At 42.7% G+C, this 19,869-nt stretch overlaps 1 protein-coding gene across 1 annotated transcript; it reads right to left on the minus strand.

Annotated features, from left to right (window-relative positions):
- Window positions 1–1,848: 1,848 nt before the first annotated feature.
- Window positions 1,849–17,702, minus strand: LOC140592475 (ATP-dependent translocase ABCB1-like). The gene is made up of 27 exons (XM_072715883.1): window positions 17,667–17,702; window positions 17,061–17,115; window positions 16,803–16,953; window positions 16,521–16,599; window positions 16,227–16,418; window positions 13,396–13,567; window positions 13,117–13,241; window positions 12,593–12,770; window positions 12,262–12,375; window positions 12,061–12,171; window positions 11,667–11,792; window positions 11,303–11,506; window positions 10,936–11,106; window positions 9,968–10,129; window positions 9,422–9,658; window positions 9,114–9,263; window positions 8,920–9,024; window positions 8,460–8,537; window positions 8,254–8,337; window positions 6,604–6,807; window positions 5,787–5,887; window positions 5,469–5,609; window positions 5,207–5,363; window positions 4,785–4,982; window positions 4,398–4,604; window positions 3,107–3,253; window positions 1,849–2,951 (listed from the first exon to the last, which is right to left on the minus strand). Exons 1-27 carry the CDS (start codon window positions 17,672–17,674, stop codon window positions 2,754–2,756), a joined length of 3,855 nt encoding a protein of 1,284 aa, XP_072571984.1. The 5' UTR covers window positions 17,675–17,702; the 3' UTR covers window positions 1,849–2,753.
- Between the last annotated feature and the right edge of the window lie 2,167 nt (window positions 17,703–19,869).

A 19,869-nucleotide genomic window follows, 5' to 3' on the forward strand; every position in this document is an offset into this window, starting at 1 on the left:
AACAATAGGAGTGGCAAAGTCCACAGTTTGGTACATCCTGAGAAAGAAAGAAAGCATTGGTGAACTCAGCAACGCAAAATGTCCTGGACGTCCACGGACGACAACAGTGGTGGATGATCACAGAATCATTTCCATGGTGAAGAGAAACCCCTTCGTAACAGCCAACCAAGTGAACGATACTCTCCAGGAGGCAGGCGTATCGATATCCAAGTCTACCATAAAGAGACGACTGCATGAAAGCAAATACAGAGGGTCCACTGCAAGATGCAAGCCACTCATAAGCCTTAAGAATAGAAAGGCTAGATTGGACTTTGCAAAAAACATCTAAAAAAGCCAGCACAGTTCTGGAACAGGATTCTTTGGACAGATGAAACCAAGACCAACCTGTATCAGAATGATGGAAAGAATAAAGTATGGAGAAGGGCTGGAACAGCTTATGATCCAAAGAACACCACGTCATCTGTAAAACATGCTGGAGGCAGTGTGATGGCTTGGGCGTGCATGGCTGCCAGTGGCAGCCAGTGGCTGCCAGTGGCACTGGGTCTTTAGTGTTTCTTGATGATGTGACACAGGATGGAAGCAGAGGTGTTCAGAGACATCATGTCTGCTCAAATCCGGCCAAATTGATAGGGCAGTGTTTCGTAATACAGATGACCCAAAACACACAGCAAAAGCAACCCAGGACTTTATTAAAGCAAAGAAGTGGAATATTCTCAAATGGCCAAGTCAGTCACCTGATCTCAACACCACTCAGCATGCATTTCACTTGCTGAAGACTGAACTACAGGCAGAAAGACCCTCAAACAAACAGCAACTGAAAGCAGCTGCAGTAAAGGCCTGGCAGAGCATTAAAAAGGAGGAAACCCAGCGTCTGGTCATGTCCATGAGTTCAAGACTCATTACCTGCAAAGGGTTTTCAACTAAGTATTAGAACTGAACGTTTTATTTGCAGTTATATTAATTTGTCCAATTACTTATGAGCCACTGAAAGGAGGGGATTGTGTAGAAAAATTACTTTAGTTCCCCACATTTTCATACAATGTTTTTGTTCTACCCACTGAATTAAAGCTGAAAGTCTGCACTTCAACTGCATCTGACTTGCTTCTTTTAAAATTTATTGTGATAATGTACAGAACTTAAAAATGGAAAAACTTTGTTTCTGTCCAAATATTTATGGTCCTGACTGTACTTCCTAAATGGTTGATTTATATATTGACCTTATATATATAATAGCGAGTGAACTTTATATTTGCATGATTATAAGATTAAAAACTGTGCAGTTGTTTTAAACTTTTCTAACAATATGCATTTGGTGCCCCCTTGTGGCTCCCCTAAATAAGTATGCTGCTTCGGTCTAAAATAAATGTATTATCATTACTATTATTATTAATAACATTCACATATGTGAGCTAAAATCCTGTGCGCTGGAAACAGGCGTAACACTAACGCGGGTGCGGCGTATGGTCGAAGCCCTAATAACAGAACTGGCCCCAGTCTGCCCCCCCCCCCCCCCCCCCACCGCCCATTTGAAATGCTGTTGAACCAAATATGGGACAGCACGCAAAAACTCAAAGAACGACGTAGAAAATAACGAGTGGGTCGGGGCGCTCGTAAATCTACAAGCAAGATTACAAACTACTCAAGTTACGATGGGGTTTCGAGAAACGCTCGCTAATTAACGGCTGATCTTAAATACTAGATAATGAACGATTTCGGATTACGAAGCTTTCAGGAAACCCACCCGTTCTTAATTTAATGCGGCATACGTACGGATATTTTTATGTGCCCCAACACACTTCCAAACAAACCCGAAACTGAGAGTTTCAAGGTGCGTGAAAATTAAAACTATAGAAAGCAGGGTAATCAAGAACTCAGGCGGAAATAATACTGTCACACATATATAATGCATTTCCGGAGAACAGTGAAAAATACCATGCAAAACAAACCATACCAAAAACAAAGAGAGGACATACAATTACAGATTACCATTTTCATAGCGGGACTGACTCAAGTAAAGTAAAAACAGCTTTATTCGGGTTCGGGCTCAGGAAGGTCACAGGATCTAATCGCAGGGCGGCTCTTGGTCCCTTGAGCAATTGCTTGAGGAGCACTGGCCAGTGGCCGACCCTGCACTGTCACCCTTAAGCTTTTGGTCACCTGTGTATGTCTCATGGAGAACAAGATTGGAGAGGCAAAGGCAATTCGCCCATGTGCAAGGGCATAGATTTGGGTATGTGAGGGAAGGACATAAACCTTAATCTGTACTTCTTACTTCATCTTACCGGAAGAACATGTAAAGTAAAATGTTCACTTCATCCTGGAACTGACTACGCTGCACATGACAATTAAACTCTAGTATAGGCAGTTACCTGGGTACAAATGAGATACATTCCTTAAGTCTGTCTTTATGTTGAATTTGTGGGTAAGCTAGGACAGGTACATACAGTTCTTATTGTGCGTCATGTCACATGTTTGCCGTAGTATATATTTCGCCTTTCAATGCATATGAAACAACTTAAAAATAAACAATGACAAAAGTAACAAAGTGCAGTACTGTACTGTACCTCAAGCTGACAAACCGCTGAAGCCACGTAATGTTGTCTTGAGCGTCATAAAGTAGTGTGTGTGTGTTTATTATAAACCATTGTATTTAACTTAAAATTTTAATATAATAGTCTTTATGGCAGTCCATTCATAAGTATGAGTTGCATGAGTCTGTAGGTCAGAGAATGCCTGTATCCTGAATCATTGTCTCAGTGAGACACCTGGGCATTTACTAGGGCGTAATAGGCCCCCTCCCTCTGCATGAGTTCGCTGTGCGTTCCTTGTTCGACCACCCTTCCATTCTGGATGACGGCGATGGTGTCTGCGTTCTGGATGGTGGAGAGACGGTGGGCGATGACCACACAGGTGCGACCGAGCCGCGCCTTGTCCAGAGCCTGCTGCACGATCTGGCCAGCGGACAGCAAGTTTGTGTGAGACGCGGGATTCTCAAATCTCAGGAGGCTGCCAATGGCTGGTTTACTCAACAAAAATTTTGTGCCATAAAACTAATGCATTTAATACACCACTGAGCATTCTTCCAAAATGTGTAAATGAGTCTGACCTTTTCGCTCTCGGTGTCCAGTGCGGAGGTGGCCTCGTCCAGCAGCAGCACCTTCGGGTGACGCACTAGTGCCCGGGCGATAGCAATCCTCTGCTTCTGCCCCCCGGACAGCTGGGCACCTTTGTCCCCTACTCTGGTGCTGTATGTCTGTCAACCAAATTTGCATATAAAAATGCTTGCAATTTTTATTAACTTTCAAATGGAGTCTAACATTGGTTGCAATAAACTCAGAAACCAGAACACATTTCCTGTTCTGCATCTTTAAAATGAGGTTCACGTCCATTATAGATCTAATTATCTGTAGGTTTGAACCACATATAAATGCATTTATTTTATATTTTTCAAATCAAAATGATACACTTGTTTATATAGGTGTCATGTGTCCGACCCCAGGCTCTGACCCCGGTTATCCTTCCCAGATCATCTTCACCTGATTATCAAAAACAGCTGTTACTCAATCCTACACAAGCAGTTTCTCAGTAGACTGTGAAGTAGTTTGAGCTTCTTACTAAGCAGATTCTTTGTCATCTATGATCTCTGATCTGATCTCTGTCACTTGTGTTCAATAAACCCACCCCAGCCAGCAGAAGGAGCACCATGAAACACGGTGAAGTTCACTTTACGCACCACATGGGCCTCAACCGGCACTACCTGCGTTTTCGGACCCTGTGCCTGAATTCTCGACTTTATCTTTTGGATTGTGTTCTGCCCCAGTATGGTTTCTTTTGGTTTGCCTGATTATTGACCCTGAGTTTTGGATATCGACTTCACCTGCTGGAAAAATAAACAACCACCATTCACCCCACACCTGGACCTGGATCTTAATTTTGTTTTTTATTTTGGGGGGCTGGGACACAGTGGTGCACTATTGCCTCACACCTCTGAGATAAGGGTTCAAGTCTCCACGTTTGTGGATTTTGGATTTTCCCCCATGTCGTTGTGGGGTTTCCACTGGGTTCTCCGTTTCTCGTCAGTTTGAATCTCGACAAAACAGACGTGTCCATTGGGCCCTTAAACCCTCCCAGCGCCATTAGCAGTGCACACCGTCTGACCCTGCACTGAGACCACCACGCTTGCTCTCACCTGTATATGTGTCACATGGAGAGCAGCTTGGGTAGGTGAAAAGAGCATTTTCCCATTTTGGTTAATAAAGTTTCTATTTTATATCGCTTTATCACTTTTAGTTGGACCGAGTTTGACTGACCCATAAAAGATTTTTTGCAGCTGGATGCAGTTACATGGCCAAAACTGAGGAACCCAAATAACTTTCCCCACTGAATAAAATCCATACCTCTGGAAGACTCTGGATAAAGGTATGGATATTGGCACTCTTGGCCGCTTCCTCAATCTCCGTCTGGGAGACGTGACGGCTGTTGTCGCCATACTGGATGTTCTCAGCAATGCTGCAGTCAAACAGGATGGGCTCCTGAGACACCAGGCCCAGCTGAGAGCGCAGCCAGGCCAGGTTCAGGGTCTTGATGTTGTGCCCGTCCAGAGACTGAAAGAGGGAAAGGAACAGGGTCATGCGTGTTACGTATTGGGTTTCCTACAGCTGAAACTGCCAGAAGGTGACATTTATGGAGCAGTGTTAAGGTGGTAGACGTGCCAAACTGGCCCCAGTACTTCTCCAGAAGCACCATGATGGGAAAAGGACCAGAGGCGCTCTTCACAGCCTCACCACGTGTCCAGAAGCGACGTCGTAGAAACGCTCCAGCAGCTGTATAGAAGTGCTTTTCCCACAGCCACTCCCACCAACCAGGGCCATGGTCTGGCCCGAGCTTACAGACACATTCAGGCCTTGCAGCACTTTCACGTTCCGCCTGGTCGGGTACATGAACTGGACATCATGGAACTCAATGTTCCCCGTGCAGTTTACCTGGGTGAAGAATATATCATCCAAGTGACAAACTCATAGATTTGTGTTTAATTATTTTTGCACAATAATTGTCTTTTCCATCCATGAATCTTCCTGAAGCTTATCCAGTACAGGATCACGATGGGGCCTGGAGCTTATCCCAGCCAGCAAAGGGCATAAAACAAGAGTACAATAAAGATAACAGTCACATTCTAAGGAATCATGAGTCCTGGTCTAGAACTTACAGGCATGTCGCCCTTCTCACTGTAAATGTCGATCTCAGGCTTCCTCTCCAGCAAGGCTAATATTCGCTGTGCAGATGCCTTTGCCTTCGCAAAATCTGGAGCAAAACTGGAGGACTGTCCAACGTTTATGGCAGTAAAGACAATGACGGAGTACACACTGGGGGAACACCAAGTACAGCCAGTCATGAACCATCCATAAGGTAAAGCAAGACACCACTGATGTCACTTTGAATTTTCCTTGATATGGAAATTAAAGACTTACATAAAAACATTATCGAATTGCGTGTAGCAATGCGCTATAAGCCACGCGCCGAAACGGAAAATTGCAGCGTTGACAAAGAACCGGGTGGCTTGGGCAAGGGCGTAGGTCAATCCATAGGTGGGGGCTTTACACAGAGCAGCTCTGAAACAGTGGAATTACATATTATTAACAAAAAATGAACAATACAAATATATAAAATAAACCTAAATCCTTTACCAAGAAAGGTATTTATCATTCATTATGCATGGATTTTATGCACAAAGTTAGCGTTAATGATTGAGACCTACTGTATGTGATTTGAATAAAACGATACTTTACTTGTATGGGTAACTCAAACTATCTTTGAATTTCTGTAAAAATACTTCTTCTCGTGACAAAGACACAACCGTCCTGAAGTTCTCGACAGTTTCTGTGGAGATCTGCAGGAGAGAAAAGGTAATTAACCATATAAAATTAAATATCATGCGGAGTTCCTGCACTGTTTTTAAAGTCAATCTCGGTGCTATTTAAGACCTTTTTTTGACCTAATTTAAGAGCCAAAAAGTGCCAAAACAATTTCTTTGATACAAAAAAACATTTTATTTACTTATTTTCAGTTCTGCTATACCCTTGGTATATTTTGCCGACGGCAATCGACCGGCATTATACATTAATCATCAAGCAAGCTGCTTTCAGGAACTTTGGGCATGAATTTGGTAAGTGCGGTAAGCCCTAAAACAAACCATTATTGTTGTTTAAGTGGTCGGTTATTCGTAGCTCTCACTGGTGCTACTTCCAGGCCATTAGATGTCATTAGATGCCTATTAAGACTAACCGTTGGGACGCTCTGTGATTGAGTATAAGGGACATGAGAGGACTACATGAGTTAATGACACATACATGCTAACGAATGTTTTATGGTTGGTCACTGTGCGTGACAATTTTGCCCATCAGCCTTAAACTCATCATCTACAAATTTAATTCCTACAGCAAATTTATGACATTACTTTGACCTTTTACTATGATCAATTACTATGACCTTTTAAGACTTTTTAAGGTGCTGTAGGAACTCTAATATGAAGAAAACAATACTCGCCCAGGCATTCTGACATTCTTCTTTAACATTCATTCACCACTAACTGTATATGAGCCCTACCTTTCCAGAAAGTTCCAGGGCTTTCTGGTCTTTGGAAGCATGGCCGGCAGTGGCCCTCATCTGTATGAAGTTGGCTCCCGAGAGGATAGGCACGCAGGCGAGTATGAGGAGTGTGAGCTGCCAGCTGAAGATGAAGGCCACGACGATGGCGATGATCAGAGCGCATATGGTGTTTGTAGCCAGGCCAAGTCTGGATCCTGCTGCCTGGCAGAGAGAAACGAATACCTCATTCTCACCCAGCCGGAGCTGGTGCTGGTATCAGTGCTGGGCTGGTTCTCACTTTGTGCCTTTTGAGAACCGGCCCATGTTTCCACTGGTTTTGAAACGGAATAGAACCTAAACTTTATTTAGGTGGAAGTGAGAGTAAAGTACTGGGGCAAAATGCTTACCTTTTATATGTGTGTTTAACTTGCCAAATAATACCACGGAAAATTAGGGCCACATAGTGGAAAACAAATCTGAGATTTTGTGAATAATGTTATAGTATCACAAGAAAGCTGTTGTAATAGTGCTACTATAAGTGTCAAAACAAAATAAGTCTTTTGGCACATCCTCACCACATTGTCATATAGAGAAGAGTATTAGGGCCAATTAAAAGGAAAAAATTACCAAACAGTCTGAGATTAATGCTGAAAACAATAGACACCTGTTAGTGACTGTAAGATATCTGTAGGAGGTGAGTCATCTTACGGCGCCAGCAGGGGGGGATTAACGCACAGGCTAGATATGGCTTAAGCCTAGGGGCCCCATGTGTTCCAGCCTGCAAGGGGGCCCCCATTGGCGCAGAGGCAGGCAGGGTTTGGGGGCCCACAGACTACTGTAGCCTAGGGGCCTCTGTACACCTTAATCCACCCCTGGGCGCCAGAGACTCACAAAGGTCTTCAACCTTTGTTATGGTGCGGAACTCATCAACAGGTTGGAGTTGGGGTTAAAATGAGATTTTTAAAGTTATGTTTATTTACATTCTGCAAATCTTTTTGCAACTGTTTGATATGCTAGGAGAAGCGCACTATAGATGTAACCTTTACCTCAAAACTTCCTGCTTTAATCTTTAATTCTCAGTCTTTTTCTTGGAGTATTACCACCACCACCCCTCTCAGTATTTTTTTCATTTTATCATGTATGATTTCTAATGTATATTGCGCAGTAGTATAAGGTAAATTATATTGAGATAATTAGCGTTATCTTTCAGCCCTATGGAGACGTAACCTAATTAGCATTAGCCACAAGAATCCTTTGTATGGTTTTACAAATATTTGTATTATTAATGTTGGTAATGTGGCAATTTGCATGAATTTTTTCATTTTTTTCATGGAGTAAGAGAGGACAGCATAGGGATCCCAGTATCCACAATGTATGTATAGCATGTCAAGTCACCCAGATCCATGTCAATCCAAAACACCACCAGCCACAAATGATACAAAGCTGCTCATTCGAAAGGCTGCAGTTTCAAATCCATGTTGCTTTGCCCTAACCCTGAATTGCAGAAATAAATATGATCAGTGTTATGAACTCAGAGATGTGCTACCTAGCTAAGTCTTTTTAGGACCCACATGCTATGGTACTATGGCATCTCGACTAAAGAGTTAAGTTATTCCACAAACACTCAGCATAATACCAATTTGGCTATGAAAACAGAGTTGCTTTTACCCCTTTGACTAGCGACGCATCAGTTGCCAGTTTAGTAGTTAAAACTCCCACAGCATTCCTGTTGTCATCAAACCAGCCGATTTCCTGGAGGAGAGAATGTCAGAAAAAGCTTCAGAGCACGTCCGTGTTCAAGGTTTCAGTCCCCATTATTCCAGAGATTTCTGTGACATTTCGTTACTTATCAGATACATAAAATGCAGCCTTACCTGCCCCATCATGGCTCTGAAACACTGACTTCTCAGTCTCATTGTCAGAAGTTCTCCCGATTTGCCAAACATGAAACCCTGAAATATGGGAGAAATACGGAATGAGCCAGCTGTTCAGCAAGTCATTTTTCACAGGCAGTGTCACTGTAAGTAACAAAAACTGATCTACTTACTGATCTATGTATGTTACCTTGAGATATCTGGAGCAATGCACCTCCTTATCAACATAAATGTTATTTTTTATTTAATACAGAAATTACTCGGCCTTAGCAGTGAAGCATTTAGTTTAACAAGTCTCCCGGGCTAGTTAACCATGGAACCATGGAGTTTTCCTGTATTCCTTTACTTCACACCCACATTCTTATATTTTATTATTATATATTAATATGTTAAAATGTCAAATGCTAATTAGCTACATATAACGCAGATAGCCTTTAGATCCACATTCTATGTGATGCACCTGTAAGAAGGAGGTCACAAATGCAACTCCACCAATCAGAAGGAAAAGCAATGAAAACATCAGGGTTTTCTGCCGTTTCACTTCCGGGTCAGTTTCAGCAAAGACCTGCAGTGGTAGAACAGAATGAGCATGACATCTCAGGTATGAACTCCACCAGGAAGATCAGTGACTTATTCTTCAGTCTATAAAATTACCCCAATTATTTTTGCAAAGATAATCCCGAGGCAGGGATAGACGGCTCCGCCCACTAAACTGGCAAGCACCCCAGTCAGCAGGTAAGGCCACTCCGGCTTATTCAAAGCTAAAATTCTTTTGAATGGAACTTCTGGGACCTTCTCCTCCTCCTACAAAAAAGAAAAAATAAATCCACATTTAAAGGGGCAGATTGAGGTCTGTGTATTGTTTGGACAGAAAAAAACTGCTAACGTGTTTCTAAAAACCTTGATTCATCTTGCAGGATTCCACTGAATAAGCTTGGCACCTTAATTAACATTAAGTATACCTTATTCTCCTTATCTGCAGGTTTCTTGAGAAACTTCCCCTTCTTCTTCTTGGAAGATCTCCGCCGGAGGCTGCCTGTACGCCTCGGAGAGACGTTCTGCGATGTGCCATGTTCTTCTACATCATTGTTTTGATTATCTTCAAAGTTCGGATTCTCCTCAATGTACTCCTCCTCCACGTCCTCATCAAACGAGTCGTCTTCACTTGACTCACTTGTATTTTCTGTTTTACTCAAATTCTATAAAATGGCCACAATATTTAAGGTTAGTTTATGTAATTATTTTAGAGGAGACTGCATTGTATTTATATAACAGCAATGAAAAAGAAATTGAATTAACTAAGCTATGTTGGATTGCATAGTTAAGTACAGCACTGGTACAAATCAAGAAAATGTTCATGTTGAACTGGTTTAATTTTAGTAATACAAATGCGTTTCCAGCTGGTAGCTTGTGGTGGTTTATTTTATGAATATGATAACATTGATGTCATCATATGATAACGTTGATGTCATCATATGATAACGTTGAGCTTGAATCTTGGTAGCTACCTGCTGCATGACTAATGAGTAGTAGACCCCCTTCAAGGCTATGAGCTGGCTGTGGGTTCCCTGCTCAGTCACCACACCGTCACTGAAGCCTGCGATGATGTCGGCCGTCTTGATAGTCGACAGGCGGTGAGCGATGATTATCGTCGTCCGGCCGGCCCGTGCCTTTGTACGACAGTCTAGGTCATTATCAAGTAATATGATGTTTAACCTAATTAGTCACTACAAAGTTTTGTTTGCATCATTACCTCATCATTAAGATATTTATTACATTTTTCACCATTTGCACCTGTCGTATTAACTGCATTTTTAGTTGTATACAATGCTAACTGGAGACAAGTAATTTTCGGCATATGTCAGTGTTGGTTAATTTTTGTTCTAAATCGTCAGTCTAATGATGACTTTAATACTCTTCCTCCAATGCATGCACTGCCAGAATTCCATTCCTTTTTGCTCTAAGGAAGGGGTAGAATGGCAACAAAAATTGCTCGGGGATTTGTCGACGACCGGTGGGGGGGATGTTTTGCCAGTTGGTATGTTTTGTTAGTCACAACCCCCAATGAAATAAAGCATCGTTCATTGTTCCATCTCCTCCAATCCACCTGGAAACAAGCCAAGATTGACGGGTGGGTTGTATAGCTGGTGTATAAGCTCAGTAATGCCGCAGATGGGGAGGAGAGACCTGCCCTCACTTGACTGGCCCAGCTGGAAAATTCCCAAACTTCCTGATAGCCAGTCTGCACCAGCTCGTAAGCATCGTAGCACCCAATGGAGTTTGAGCCGGCCTGGGCTTTCATGCCATGAGCTAATATAATGTACTGGGGAAAAAACCCAGGTTCCCCATTTTTGGAGCTGTTGATGGGTGCCTCAGTGGGGAGGTCTTGTCCAATCATAGTTCAAATAGCTGTTTCAATAACCTCAAAACCCTACTTTCTGAACAGAGGTCTAGCCTCTGGCCTGCCCAGCCCTACCTTATCTAGGGCAGCCTGTACAATAGACTCGCTCTGAGTGTCCAGAGCAGAGGTGGCCTCATCAAGCAGCAGGATTTTGGGATTTTTCACTAGGGCTCTGGCGATGGAGATCCTCTGCTTCTGCCCCCCACTCAGCTGGGCCCCCCGTTCCCCGACCATCGTGTTCATCTTCTGTAAGTTGAAACACAAGCAGGCCATTGTATAAAGCTATGGCAAATGTCTTTTGTCATCACATGTTCTATCAAAACAGGAAACCATATGGTGCTATATGAGCTATTCAATATAAACAATAGAAAAAGTTTTCAACATCACAGAAGTAAGTCATGAGGTTTGCTAATAAAAACCCATAACAAGTCTGTGACCTTACATCAGGGAGTTTAGATATGAACTCGTAGGCGTTGGCCTCCTTCACGGCACGCTCAATGTCCTCGTCCGTGGCGTTCTCCCAGCCGTAGCGGATGTTTTCAGCAATCGTGGTTCCGAAGAGCACAGGCTCCTGGCTGACAATGCCGATGTTCTCCCTCAGCCATTTCACATTGAGTGTGCGGATGTCATGGCCGTCCAGAGTGATCTGCAACCCAGCCGCAGAGAGACACTGTTATTAATCGCTGTGAGAACATTGTCATTATAAGAAATAGCCTGTTTCTTATCTGTATGATTCGGAACTCTGTCCGCCACAATGCCTTGGTGGCCATGACGTGTTTCTTTCATAGTTGGACCGGCATTCTCACCTCTCCAGCATCTGGGTCATAGAAGCGCTGCAGAAGCTGGATGGTGGTGCTCTTTCCACAGCCGCTGGCTCCCACTAGGGCAATGGTCTTTCCACGAGGGACCACCAGATTCACACCCTGTAGGATCTAGTGGGGGAATCAAAGAGATCATTATGATCATCATTGCCTGTTTATTCTGATCCACTGCTAATCCCTGAAAGGAACATATATTTTCATCCTTATTGATAATTGAACAGAATGTCTTACCCTATGTCAATTACTCCAAAACTCTGTAATGTGCATCCTGTCACGAATATTGCACCTTGGTTTCAGGAAGAATGTTATTTTGTTTCACTCTATTGTACATGGTTGGGTTGAAAAAAAAACTTTTATTGACTTTGCCTACATCACCTACTTTCACATCCTTCCTGGATGGGTAACTGAAGTGAATGTTCTTGAATTCTATGTCTCCTTTCACCGTTTCTGGCTTGTGACCTTCCTTCGAGCTGCTGTCAATCGGACGCGGCTGGAATACAAAGGGTCAATTTGCATCAAAACAGTACAGGCTGCCTGTTAATTAGCCAAAGTGACTGTAGCATCAGGCTAATATTGATACCAAGTCGATGGTCTTGTAGATCTCATAGGCCGCCCCACGAGCCTTGGCTACGCTCTCCAAGTTTGGAGTTGCTCGACCCAAAGATAATGTTCCGATCATCACAGCAAAAAACACCTGGAAAATGAAAATGAACTTTATCATTCAATCACATGAAATTCAGTAGATTGCAGTAAGCCTAGAATGCCAAATACAAATGCATGTATTAAACTACCAAAATATAGAGTAAGAAATTAGCATATTAATATATATATGGAATACAGAATTTATAAGCATGCACATATACAACTATGATACGTCATTACTGCTAAAATGACAGTCAATGACAGCTTACAGTGAGAACCCGTCCAATGGAGTAGTTTTCAGGTTCGTCGACTGTAAGCTTTGTTCCATACCAAAAGGCCAGGGCGTATGTTGACAACATAAAGAACTGAGTGAGTCCCATTGCTCCATTGGTTGCAATAGCCTTCTTCACCCCAAAATTTTTGGCCTCCTCTAAGTTAGATTCGTACCTAAAAGAGAATGGAATAGCACTGTTCACCCCTGTATACTATAAGCTGCTGCTGATATCTCCTCTGACAAATATTTATGTTTATCTCTTTGTCTGAAAGAAATGCAGCCGCCAAGCCAGCTGATTTGTGCTTTGTGATGGCAATCTCACATCAGCATTGTGCTCTGACTGTAACCTGTTTCAGCAGAGCAAAGTGACAGTGACAGAGGAAATGGCTTTCAGGAGCTGTAACACAGGTAACGGGACCCAATCTAGATCCAGGGAATTTCACACAATATAAACCCTTCATGCTACTGCTGAGGACATTTCCCAGTGAGGCATCTATTACTTGGGAGAGCGAGACGTACTTCTCCACTGCTTTCTTCTGCCCATTGAAAGCCACGACTGTCCTGATAGCCACAAGAATTTCCTCAGCAACTGCCCCAGCCTTGGCATATGCTGAAAGCTCCTTACTGGTCAGGGAGGCAATGATCTAAAGAGAGCACATAACACTCAACAGTGTTACTCAAAAAAGTGAGACCACAGGGGACGAATACAGGTTCTTCAGTGCCTGCCTTCCTACATTCCTTAATATTTGTTATATAACCTCATTGAACAATCATCATGAGAAGGTTGGTTCTTCCTACCGTGGACCAGACTGCAGCAGATCCGGCTAGAAGTGGACTGACTGCTAGGATGACAAGGGTCAGCTTCCAGCCATTGATGAACCCAATGATGAGGCCAGCAATGAATGCGCAGAAAAACTGCACGAATAAACAGATCTTGTCTCCCAGCCCATCGTTGATTGTGTTAATATCACTAAACGACAATAAAATGGCAAAAAATAAATCCAAATGGCAATAAATTCAAAATTAGAAAAATGATCCTGGGTATATTTAGTTCTATGATGTCATGTGTACATATTTCAGTGTCTTCATCATGAAGAAAAGAACAGTACCATTTTTGCAAGCAAATATGATGAAACAGTTGAATATACATCCAATTACTGACTACATATCCTGGTCAAGATCTGGCGGATGGTCTGGTGCCTATTTAAGGCAGCACAGGACACACCTGCAGTTCACCCTGGATGTGCATATACAGAAGCTTCTCTACTTACGAACAAGTTACATTCCGAACAGCTGTTTGTATCTTGAAATGTTCGTAAGTCGTCATTCAACATCATTTTAAGTGCATACGCAAGTACAAAGAACTAGGATGCTGGGAGTACGTACGCTACGCTGCTGCGCGAAGGGAGTAGCGGCCAGAAGTCGTATGAGGTGGAATTGGCGTGCAGAAAAAAAAACTGATGTTGCGGACAGGAAACGGGAGCCCAAGGAACACAGTTTAGACTTACAGTCTTCATTCGTATGTCTGAAACTTCGTAAGTTGAAAGTTTGTAAGTAGAGCAGCATCTGTACTGTAATTCATAAATAAACAGCTAATTTATCATGTTATATTAACCCTAAAGACAGTGGCTCAGGGTGTTCGGAAAGGCAGGGGCACTTTTCCATTGGAAGGGTACCCATAGGGGCCACTTAGATCAACCATTCTCAACCTGTGGGTCGCAACTCAAATTTGGATCCCGGCAAGTACTGAAAGGGTAGTGAGGCAGAGTTGTAAATGTAAGCATTTTTAAACCAGCAAATTCCTATGCTGACCCATGATCAGATTTCCCAGCCCCAGTCCTAAAATAAACCTATATAAACAGGTCTTGGGTCTGCAGCTGCTTAGCGCAAAACTAGTGACCACTCAACCAATCCAAGAAGCCAGACCACAGATGCTTGGTGTAAAATTCACTGGCAGATCCAATCAGATTTGTGCGATAGGCATTGATTGGCATAAATTGCAGAGTACACTGCGCGCTTCATCATAGCTTTAATTTAGACCTATATACTTGATAAAGAGTTGTGACTGAGCTGGCATGGAAAAAACTAGATCGTGGTGCAAAAAGGTTGAGAACCACTGGTTTAGTCCATTGTAAGGGGACTTCATTGGGCACTGCATCACATTTCCTCCACGAGAAGGGCACTCATTAAAACACTTCATCAGATTTTCTTACTTTATTGGGCCCATCTCCTCACGTGAAGGGGGCTAAATCATGTGAGGGGCAGCCAGTAGCGGCATGGGATGTGCAATGCCCTTCCATGGAAGCTCAGTGAATGGAAGTATCTCTCACAGATCCTTTTTGTCTGTCTGGTAGCCACCGGCAGGAAAAGCATAACTCAGTATAAATAAAGTTACCTGGTTAAATATATTGTGTGCTATAATTCACTTAAATTAGTCATGCAGAACCATAAATAACATGCATCAGTTTTTGGTTACAAAATCAAAGCTTGCTACCAGAGGTTCAGTTACAGCTGCTCTTAGCTTGAATAACCAAGCTTCAGGACTGGTGCATTCGAGCCAAGCGGGCAGCTACTGCAGGCAGTGATGTTACACCTTCCCTGTGGGCCGCTACTGCAGGCAGTTCAGGCAGTGATGTTACACCTTCCCTGTCCACTTCACACCAGCGCAGTGCAGGTCGCTTCACCTTTGTTTGCAAAGTCAGATTGTTTATGGTTTGGTAATTATCTTTTAATGCTTTTTCACTTTAAGGAGCATCCTTCCACTATATTACTGTTGATGTTAAATGTTCTGCTCTTATGTTCTTATATACCAGTTCATAAGTTTGAGTTCCAAATTTGCCTTTAATATGCCAGTAGAAAAGCTTATGTTGATGTTATGTTTATGTTTGGCTAGTTGACACTTCTATCAAAAGCACCTTACAGAAATTACATAATAATAATAATAATAATAATAATTTCCCAATTAGAGAGATGACCATGAGAGCATAATGTATTGTTCATAGATAGTTCAAACATAAAAAAGAATATGGCCATGTGCCCCTGCCTATTTCTCTGATCACAAGCCACTACGGCACTGTAATGTAGTCCATTGTGTGAAATGCCAACCACCCAAAATCTCTAAATGCCCCCGGCCAACCTGAGCAGTCTAGATCTGGCCCTGATTTTTACAACTCAAAAGGGCACTTTAGCAACATTTCTTCAGCCATCGGAGGAGGGGGGGGGGGGGGCACTAGTCCCCCCCTGCTCCTCCCCGATTCCATCCAGTGGCTAAAGATTAGCCCCTTTTGTCATGCCCCGCTCCGTCCGATCCTAATGTGTGCCACGCCCCCTCGTTAACCTCATGTGGAATCCCAGTGTTTTACAGCTGTTTCGGATTGTTGTCATTAGTTCAGTGTATTTAGTCCGCGTTTCCGTTTGTTTCCCCAGTCCGGTCATTGACGTTATGTGCTGTACTGTCGTGTTTCCCCGGTCCTGCTTCCCTTTAATAAATCCCCGTTCTACCCTGCTTCCTGGCTCCCGCTCTCCTGCTTCCCTGCTCGCCCGCTCCGAGGCGTAACACCTTTTCGTTGTATTATAATTTATCTGTCCACCCAATAGATATCACCAGTCTAGTATCCAGATATACTCACTCTGTCAATCTGGTAATTAGCACTCCGATCTGATGTATGTCAAACCATCCCATTTGCTGGTGGATCACTGAATGGAAGTATCTCTCACGGATCCTTTTTGTCTGTCTGGTAGCTGCCAGCAGGAAAAGCATGACTTGAAATGTTCCAAGAATGAGTACTGCTACTCCAATCCCCACAAAGTAATAGGCACGACTGTGAAAGGAACAGGCAGCAGAGTTTTATATTACGTCTGTGAAGATCCTTCACCCGACAGTAGCAATGAATGCACAAGTAACATTCATCAAGGACACTTACTTGGTCATTAAAGATTCAATATCCACTCCAGGCATGGTAGGACAATTGGCAGAGCTGGCATAACTGGGAGTAACGTTGCCTAAGGGTGATAGAGGATAAACAGACATTGGGCATCACGTTCGGCATAAAAACAATGACGTTACTCGTTGAAGCAGAAATTCCTGCAACCAAGTATAAGACTGGCACAAGGAAAATGTCGAATTCACTCTGGAATCAAAATTCTTCATCCATGCATGCATCATCCGAAGTGTGGGCTACAGGCAGGTCCCCAGAAATTCCCACCTGTAAGGTTTAAGGGTTGACCGCTCTGGACGAAGCTGTCCGTCATCTGGCCAAAGACCACACTCATGAGCGGCACAGCGACCCCATTGGCTGCGGCACAGAGTAGCCCCACAATCATCAAAATGATTTCCAGAGGTTTGGCAAAGCGGAACTGTGGCAAAGTAGGAGATAAAGTATAGTATTACACAGGTTCTCTTTTTTTTCCTGAAAAATCCACTTCACGTAATTTCATGGAATATCACAGAATTGTGTTCTTACTAATTGGAAAAATCCAACCAGCTTCGCTGGTTCCTTTGGTTCCTTTTTTTTTCTTCTAGATGAAGAAAGGAGAAGAACGTTACAAAGCAATGAAGGAAACAGGCCTCAGGCCTCTCCAGCTATACATATAGTATATGGGGACATGGCTAAGTGAAGGGAACAGCAGCATGAAGTGCCTGATGGGCCTCTGGGCTACCATGAGCTCACAGAATACCTCCATATGGACCCTAGTCTTTTTTGAGCATCACACATCCATGAGATATTCAATAATTTAATGTTTGGTGACTTAGTACTGCGTCGAATAATGAACAACTGCAAAATCTCTCACTTCAAATGGGCTACGATCCACTGACTAATTTTTGCCCCAACCTGAGACATCCTCACAATAGCACTTGTGAAGCTCTCAGACAACTCATTAACTGCAACCTATATTATAGACAATATAATTTATCCTGTTATTTTTGCATCATAGTATTTAAACCTCTATGAGATCAGTTCTGATAATTTTGTCTTAACCAGTGACCTTAAATTATAAGGTCAACAGTCAGAATGAAAGGTCCCATTATTCACACAGTAGCCTTCATTTTCATTTAAATTTTATTTTACCTTTCCATAAAGTTAGACCTGGGGCGGCATGGTGGTGCAGTGGTTAGCACTGTTGCCTCGCACCTCTGGGACCTGGGTTTGAGTCTCCGCCTGGGTCACATGTGTGTGGAGTTTGCATGTTCTCCCCGTGTCACCATGGGGTTTCCTCCAGGTACTCCGGGTCCCCCCACAGTCCAAAGACATGCTGAGGCTAATTGGTGTTGCTAAATTGCCCTTAGGTGTGCATGTGTGACTGAACAGTGTGTGAGTGTGCCCTGCGATGGGCTGGCCCCCCCATCCAGGGTTGTTCCTTGCCTCGTGCCCATTGATTCCAGGATAGGCTCCAGACCCCCACGACCCAGTAGGATAAGCAGTTGGACAATGGATGGATGGATAAAGTTAGACCTACTGTGTGAATAATAATAAATAAACAGTTTTATTCTGACGTCCTCAAATATCTCTTTTCATAAATGAAATCATTTTTACCTAAACAATCGCTTTTTATTTGACGCCGGAGTCGGCTCCTCCGGAGGTGGGGGGGGCTTCTCATCCTCTCTGGGATTCTCGTCTTCCAGGAAGGCGTCGTTGATATAGGAATTCGCGTACACCTCGTCCTTAGAAACTAAGGAATCGAAATGTTTTTCAATAATCACATACCTTTTCAATCACAGGTCGCGGCAATGAATTATCCTGTCAACACGTTACAATATTACATAGGCTACGTATTAAAATTCTGTGCGTGTGTGTGTGTTTTGAAACCAAGCAAAAAAAAAATACCTTCACCGGGCATTATGTCTGGTAGAGCTTCTTCCTCCGTTATGCTGCTTTTTTCCTTTTATCTTTGTAATTAAACTCCTGAAATCGACTGAGAGAGGAAACATATTTGTTCTTGGGGAGCGCACATAAACGGCAACCCTTACCTCTCTACGGCGCTTTGGATAAAAATCGTCAAAAAAGAAATAGGCCTATAATGTAAACTCAAATAAAAACATACCTATGCAAATCCTAAATATAAATATAAATATTCCTTGCTTGTTGTAGTACGATCATCATGCTCAGCACAAGCTTTGTGGAATCACTTGTCTCTGATCGTTTAATGTAACTTAGTGATACTACAGTTATTATAAGTCATGTGATGTTATTCATATGACAACACAGCTAATATGTAGTAGTGCTCGTAAAGACCTGCTTTAAATTGAACAGGTAATATATATGTCAAATCTTAGGTGTCCTAGATTACCCAAAATCCCAGATTACCCTAATTCACCTCAGTACTTATTCCGTTTCCAAAAAGAAATCACGAGATGCGTTCTGCTCGTGCTTTTGCAATACAAGTAGCCTATTAACACTGGATAAAGTGAAATAATGGTGCATATAACCAAAACGTACACTACAGCTAGGGATAATGACGAGGACTTTTTCGAAAATACCAAGATGATGATTTTTTTTCCTGACAGTAAATTCCTGGTGATATAACATCTAGAGGCGCTTTTCTGCGATTCAAACTAACTCCGTTAAAACACCGGTCACTAAAACCGACAAAATAAATCCGTAGGAAATCCGTTACAGTAGGTTTTTAAAAAATTTTAATTTAGGTAGGCCTACTGAAAATCCTTGACATACTGATATTATACATAGGGCGATTGTAATGACAGTCGTATGTCACGTGGTGAAAAATTCATCACTGTTTAAAATAAGACAAGTAGAAAAGTATGAAAACTTACACAGAACGCCGACAGATGATCGGTGTTGTAAGCAGCGAAATTTCACATTACGAATGTTTGACAATAACATTGGGAAACCGCGGTTGTTAGGCCTATATATATACTGCTGTCCTCTGACACCACATTCTTACTGTATTGTCATGTGTACTGGAATCACAGCTGTCCCTTCACCTACATATGAAGGCGGCACTATGCTAATTAATATTCAGATATGAGGTGTGAATGGGCCGAGGTATGTGAACTCTAAGCAACTTAATCCGAAGCTGCTCTTGCACCACAGTGAATCTTAGTCATCTATAATTTTGGTTCGCTTTATGGTTAGTGTAATACATTTGTGCAATTGCATTTGACAAATTGTTATGTCCCGAGCTTTTATTTTTATAGAATAGACTTTGTAGAAAAGCCCCCCCGCCCCGACTTTTAAGTATTTGGTGGTTGGAATTCTAGTGCTATCGTTCAGCAGTCAGAGGGTTGCAGGTTCGAGCGCTGGTTCCTCTTGA

The sequence above is a fragment of the Paramormyrops kingsleyae genome, chromosome 9, assembly GCF_048594095.1.
Source record: "Paramormyrops kingsleyae isolate MSU_618 chromosome 9, PKINGS_0.4, whole genome shotgun sequence".
Classification (NCBI taxonomy): Eukaryota; Metazoa; Chordata; class Actinopteri; order Osteoglossiformes; family Mormyridae; genus Paramormyrops; species Paramormyrops kingsleyae.

Excerpts from the sequence above, each read along its gene's own strand:
- LOC140592475 (XM_072715883.1), bottom strand. Across the intron at positions 11,507-11,666 it reads ATGACCCAGATGCTGGAGAG|ATCACTCTGGACGGCCATGA; the intron begins GTGAGAATGCCG and ends GCTGGGTTGCAG. Across the intron at positions 5,610-5,786 it reads AGTTTGAGTTACCCATACAA|AGCTGCTCTGTGTAAAGCCC; the intron begins GTAAAGTATCGT and ends CCACTGTTTCAG.